The sequence below is a fragment of the Panulirus ornatus genome, chromosome 2 (assembly GCF_036320965.1).
Source record: "Panulirus ornatus isolate Po-2019 chromosome 2, ASM3632096v1, whole genome shotgun sequence".
NCBI lineage: Eukaryota > Metazoa > Arthropoda > Malacostraca > Decapoda > Palinuridae > Panulirus > Panulirus ornatus.
The window spans coordinates 82,653,274-82,660,112 of record NC_092225.1 but is presented as its reverse complement, the minus strand read 5'-3'; the positions used below and the strand labels follow the sequence as shown (position 1 = coordinate 82,660,112).

Below are 6,839 nucleotides of genomic sequence, written 5' to 3'. Positions count from 1 at the left end.
ATAGGAATGAATAAAGGCAGACAGTATGAAGTATGTACATATGTATATATGTGTATGTCTGTGTGTGTATATATATGTATACGTTGAGATGTATAGGTATGTATATGTGCATGTGTGGACTTGTATGTATATACATGTGTATGTGGGTGGGTTGGGCCATTCTTTTGTCTGTTTCCTTGCGCAACCTCGCTAACGCGGGAGACAGCAACAAAGCAAAATGAAAATAAAAACATAGTTCATACAGTCTGCCCATATTCATTCCCATCGCCACACATGAAATGAAAACCCCCTTCCCCCACATGTGCACCAGGTAGCGCTAGGAAAAGACAACAAAGGCCACATTCGTTCACACTCAGTCTCTAGCTGTCACATATAATACACTGAAACCACAGCTCCCTTTCCACATCCAGGCTCCACAGAACTTTCCATGGTTTACCCCAGACGCTTCATATGCCCTGGTTCAATCCACTGACAGCACATCAACCCAAGTATACCACATCGTTCCAATTCACTCTATTTCTTGCACACCTTTCACCCTCCTGCATGTTCAGGCCCCAATCACACAAAATCTTTTTCACCCCATCTTTCCACCTCCAACTTGGTCTCCCATTTCTCCTCGTTCCCTCCACCTCTGACACACATATCCTCTGCCAATCTTTCCTCACCCATTCTCTCCATGTGACTAAACCATTTCAATACACCCTCCTGCTCTCTCAACCACACTCTTTTTATTACCAAACATCTCTCTTACCCTTTCATTACTTACTCGATCAAACCACCTCCCACCACATATTGTCCTCAAACATCTAATTTCCAGCACATCCACCCTCCTCCGCACAACTCTATCTATAGCCAACACCTCCCAACCGTATAACATTGTTGGAACCACTATTCCTTCAAACATACCCATTTTTGTTTTCCAAGATAATGTTCTCGACTTCCACACATTTTTCAACGCTCCCAGAACTTTCGCCCCCTCCCCTACCCTACGATTCACTTCCGCTTCCATGGTTCCATCCGCTGCCAGATCCACTCCCAGATATCTAAAACACTTCACTTCCTCCAGTTTTTCTCCATTCAAACTTACCTCCCAATTGACTTGTCCCTCAACCCTACTGTACCTAATAACCTTGCTCTTATTCACATTTACTCTCAGCTTTCTTCTTTCACACACTTTACCAAACTCAGTCACCAACTTCTGCAGTTTCTCACCTGAATCAGCCACCAGCACTGTATCATCAGCAAACAATAACTGATTCACTTCCCAAGCTCTCTCATCCACAACAGACTGCATACTTGCCCCTCTTTCCAAAACTCTTGCATTCACCTCCCTAACAACCCCATCCATAAACAAATCAAACAACCATGGAGACATCACACACCCCTGCCGCAAACCAACATTCACTGAGAACTGATCACTTTCCTCTCTTCCTACACGTACACATGCCTTACATCCTCGAAAAAACTTTTCAGTGCTTCTAACAACTTACCTCCCACACCATATATTCTTAATACCTTCCACAGAGCATCTCTATCAACTCTATCATATGCGTTCTACAGATCCATAAATGCTACATACAAATCCATTTGCTTTTCTAAGTATTTCTCACATACATTTTTCAAAGCAAACACCTGATCCACCTGTACTTAGCGCAAGGAAACAGACGAAAGAATTGCCCAACCCACCCACATACACATGTATATATATACACGTCCACACATGCACATATACATACCTATACACCTCAACGAATACATATATATACACACACAGACATATACATATATACACATGTACATAATTCATACAGTTTGCCCTTATTCATTCCCATTGCCATTGGGAGGTAAGTTTGAATTAATCCCTGGGGATAGGGGAGAAAGAATACTTCCAACACATTCATCACGCGTCGTAGAAGGTGACGAGAGTGGGCGGCTAGAAATCCCCCCTCCTTGTATTACTTTCTAAAAGGGGAAACAGAAGAAAGTCACATGGGGAGTGCTCAAGCTCCTCGAAGGCTCAGATTGGGGTGTCTAAATGAGTATGGATGTAACCAAGATGAGAAAAAAGGAGAAATAGGTAGTATGTTTGAGGAAAGGATCCTGGATGTTTTGGCTCTTGAGTGAAATGAAGCTCATGGGTAAAGGGGAAGAGTGGTTTGGGACTCTTGTAAGTAAAGTCAGGGGTTGATGAGAGGACAAGAGCAAGGGAAGGAGTAGCACTACTCCTGAAACAGGAGTGGTGGGAGTATGTGATAGAGTGTAAGAAAGTAAACTCTAGTAGATTGATATGGGTAAAACTGAAAGTGGATGGAGAGAGATGCGTGATTATTGGTGCATATGCACCTGGGCATGAGAAGAAAAATCATGAGAGGCAAGTGTTTTGGGAGCAGCTGAGTGAGTGTATTAGTAGTTTTGATGCATGAGACTGGGTTATAGTGATGGGTGATTTGAATGCAAAGGTGAGTAATGTGGCAGTTTAGGGAATGGATGTTAGTGTGCTGAGAGGTGCAACTGGAGGGATGTCTGATCATTATCTTGTTGAGGCGAAGGTGAGGATTTGTAGAGGTTTTCAGAAAAGAAGAGAGAATGTTGGGGTGAAGAGAGTGGTGAGAGTAAGTGAGCTTGGGAAGGAGACATGTGTAAGGAAGTAGCAGGAGAGACTGAGGGCAGAATGGAAAAGGTGAGAGCAAAGAAGTAAGGGGAATGGGGGAGGAATGGGATGTATTTAGGGAAGCAGTGATGGCTTGCACAAAAGATGCTTGTGGCATGAGAAGTGGGCAGATTAGAAAGGGTAGTGAGTGGTGGGAATGAAGAAGTATAATTATTAGTGAAAGAGAAGAGAGTGGCATTTGGATGAGTTTTACAAGGAAATAGTGCAAATGAATGGGAGATGTATAAAAGAAAGAGGCAGGAAGTCAAGAGAAAGGTGCAGGAGGTGAAAAAGAGGGCAAATGAGAGTTGGGGTGAGAGAGTATTATTAAATTTTAGGGAAATAAAAAGATGTTTTGGAAGGAGGTAAATATGATGCGTAAGAGAAGAGAACAAATGGGAACATCGGTGAAGGGGGCTAATGGGGAGGTGATAAAAAGTAGTGGTGATGTGAGAAGGAGATGGAGTGAGTATTTTGATGGTTTGTTGAATGTGTTAGATGATAGAGTGGCAGATATAGGGTGTTTTGGTCGAGGTGGTGTGCGAAGTGAGAGGGATAGGGAGAATGATTTGGTAAACAGAGAGGTAGTAAAAGCTTTACGGAAGATGAAAGCTGGCAAGGCAGCGGGTTTGGATGGATTGCAGTGGAATTTATTAAAAAAGGGGGTGACTGGTTGGTAAGGATATTCATTGTATGTATGACTCATGGTGAGTTGCCTGAGGATTGGTGGAATGCATGCATAGTGCCATTGTACAAATGCAAAGGGGATAAGAGTGGGTGCTCAAATTACAGAGGTATAAGTTTGTTAAGTATTCCTGGGAAATCATATGGGAGGGTATTGATTGAGAGGGTGAAGGCATGTACAAAGCATCAGATTGGGGAAGAGCAGTGTGGTTTCAGAAGTGGTATAGGATGTGTGGATCAGGTGTTTGCTTTGAGGAATGTATGAGAGAAATACTTAGAAAAGCAAACAGATTTGTATGTAGCATTTATGGATCTGGAGAGGGCATATGATAGAGGTGATAGAGATGCTCTGTGGAAGGTATTAAGAATATATGGTGTGGAGGGTAAGTTATTAGAAGCAGTGAAAAGTTTTTATCGAGGATGTAAAGCATGTGTAAGAGTAGAAAGAGAGGAAAGTGATTGGTTCTCAGTGAATTGTCGTTTTGCGGCAGGGGTGCATGATGTCTCCATGGTTGTTTAATTTGTTTATGGATGGGGTTGTTAGGGAGGTAAAGGCATGAGTTTTGGAGAGAGGAGCATGTATGCAGTCTGTTGTGGATGAGAGGGCTTGGGAAGTGAGTCAGTTGTTTTTCGCGGATGATACAGCGCTGGTGGTTGATTCAGGTGAGAAACTGCAGAAGTTGGTGACTGAGTCTGTAAACTGTGTGAAAGAAGAAAGTTGAGAGTAAATAAGAATACGAGCAAGGTTATTAGGTACAGTAGGGTTGAGGGAAAAGTCAATTGGGAGGTAAGTTTGAATGGAGTAAAACTGGAGGAAGTGAAGTGCTTTAGATAACTGGGAGTGGATTTGGCAGTGGATGGAACCATGGAAGCAGAAGTGAGTCACATAGTGGGGGAGGGGACAAAAGTTCTGGGAGCACTGAAAAATGTGTGAAAGGCGAGAACATTATCTCGGAAAGCAAAAATGGGTATGTTTGAAGAAATAGTGGTTCCGACAATGTTATAAGGTTGCGAGGCATGGGCTATGGATAGAGATGTGCGGAGGGTGGATGTGCTGGAAATAAGATGTTTGAGGGCAATATGTGGTGTGAGGTGGTCTGACCGAGAAAGTAATGAAAAGGTAAGAGAGATGTGTGGTAATAAAAAGAGTGTGGTTGAGAAAGCAGAAGAGGGTGTTTTGAAATGGTTTGGTCACATGGAGAGAATGAGTGAGGAAAGATTGACAAAGAGGATATATATATGTCAGAGGTGGAGGGAACAAGGAGAAGTGGGAGACCAAATTGGAGGTGGAGGGATGGAGTGAAAAAGATTTTGAGTGATCATAGCCTGAACATGCAGGAGGGTGAAAGGCATGCAAGGAATACAGTGAATTGGAACAATGTGGTATACCAGGGTCGACATGCTGTCAATGGATTGAACCAGGGCATGTGAAGCGTCTGGGGTAAACCATGGAAAGTTTTGTGGAGCCTGGATGTGGAAAGGGAGCTGTGGTTTTGGTGCATCATACATGACAGTGAGGGACTGAGTGTGAACGAATGTGGCCTTTGTTGTCTTTTCCTAGTGCTACCTCACGCACATGTGGGGGAGGGGTTGTCATTTCATGTGTGGCGGGGTGGCGACGGGAATGAATAAGGGCGGACCATATGAATTATGTACGTGTATATATGAATACGTCTGTGTGTATATATATATATATATATATATATATATATATATATATATATATATATATATATATATATATATATATATGTATACTTTGAGATGTATAGATATGTATATGTGTGTGTGTGGACGTGCTTGAATATGCATGTGTATGTGGGTGGACTGGGCCATTCTTTCATCTGTTTCCTTGTGCTACCTCACTAATGCCGGAGAAAGCGACAAAGGATAATAAATAAATAAATAAATATTATTCATAATTACCCCTAAACCTCTACCATAGATATATTCCTGGTGCTACCCAAGACCTCTTTCCAGAGACTCATTATTCTCAACTTTCTCCTCATAAACACTCCATAAAACTCAGACACTACCTTCTTCAGTTTCTCACTCTAATCTGCCACCAATACAATATTCTCAGCAAACAACTGACTCAACTCCCAAACCCCCCACCCCAACAAACAGCACACTCATCCCTCTTTCCAAATTCCCTTCATTAATCTTCCTTACTACTCCATCCATAAACATTGTAAGCAGTCATGGAGACAACACTCATACCAATCAGACACACTTTCATGTGGAACCACTCATCTTCTTCTCGACCTACTCACACACGTCTTACTCTCTTGATAATAAATCCTCAGTGCTTCTAACAGCTTTCCTCCCACACCATATATTCATAACACCTTCCACATAGCTCCTCTATCAATTCTATCATGCTTTTTACATACCCATAAATGTTTTAAGCAAATTCTTCTGTTTCTTTATGTATTTCTCAAACTTTCTTCAAAACAAACAGCTGATCCATGCATCCTCTACCTCTCCTAAAATAACACTGTTCTTCCCTAATATGATGCTCTGTGAATGCAACCACAATCTTAATCACAACTGTTAAATACAACTTACCAAATACACTTAAACTTATACCTCAGTAATTCAAATACTCATCTTTGTCCTGCTTGCCTTTATACAATGACAATATACATGCATTCTGCCAATCCTCTGGTACCTCATCAAAATCCACAGATACACCAAAAATCCTAACCAATCAATAATAATGTCTTTATATCTTGATAATTTGAAAAAGTACTATCTCTACTTCTAGACTAGAAATTTCAATGGATGACTTCTTTTCAGTTAGACAAATGGTGTTGTGAGATGTAATATGAAAAGATATTCATATAAAGTGGCTCACCATATCTTCCTGAGTAACTAATTCTTCACCACAGAAGCCACACTCCAAATTACAATCTTCAGCTCTTTCTTCTTTTATCCGTTCTCGTATTTTTTCTTTTGAACCTTAGAAGTAGAGAAACAAATTATTAATATAATCCCTGTGGCATGACATCTGATCATGATAAACTACTTCATAACTATTTTTTTATCAATCTGGGTGTAAAGGATATGAATAACATCAGATCATACACATTATGACCATGTATCCAATGTATCATTTCATTCAATACTGTATAGACTGTCTCAATATTAAATATATGTCTTCAAGAAATGAAAAAAAAAAACCCCAGTAAACTAAAGGTATGGCAAACTATAGTAATTGTGCTTTCAAAAAACAAGGTGGAAATAATAAATGAAGAAATTATAAAAGGGTCAATTTTCAATGTAAAGAAGGCAACATGATGGCAGTGTTATGGAAAATGACAATCAAAATCATAATCTGAGACAAAGTGAGATGTCAACATGGAGTATCTACAGCATTCAGGAAGTGTGATCACATGAACCACACCTTTACTATGAGAAAGACATGAATCTATGATACAATGACCTACACACCCTTCCATTTTTATGAAGCTTTCATGACATTGGCTTTCTTAAAGCCATCTTC

At 40.7% G+C, this 6,839-nt stretch overlaps 1 protein-coding gene across 2 annotated transcripts in view; it reads right to left on the bottom strand.

Moving 5' to 3' along the window:
• Positions 1 to 6,839, bottom strand: part of LOC139757783 (uncharacterized) — a 151,647-nt gene that overhangs the window by 39,639 nt on the left and 105,169 nt on the right. For both annotated transcript variants that reach the window (XM_071678589.1, XM_071678599.1), the window contains exon 10: positions 6,192 to 6,295. In XM_071678589.1, coding sequence (XP_071534690.1) covers positions 6,192 to 6,295 — 104 coding nt within the window. The remainder of the gene's footprint in view (positions 1 to 6,191; positions 6,296 to 6,839) is intronic.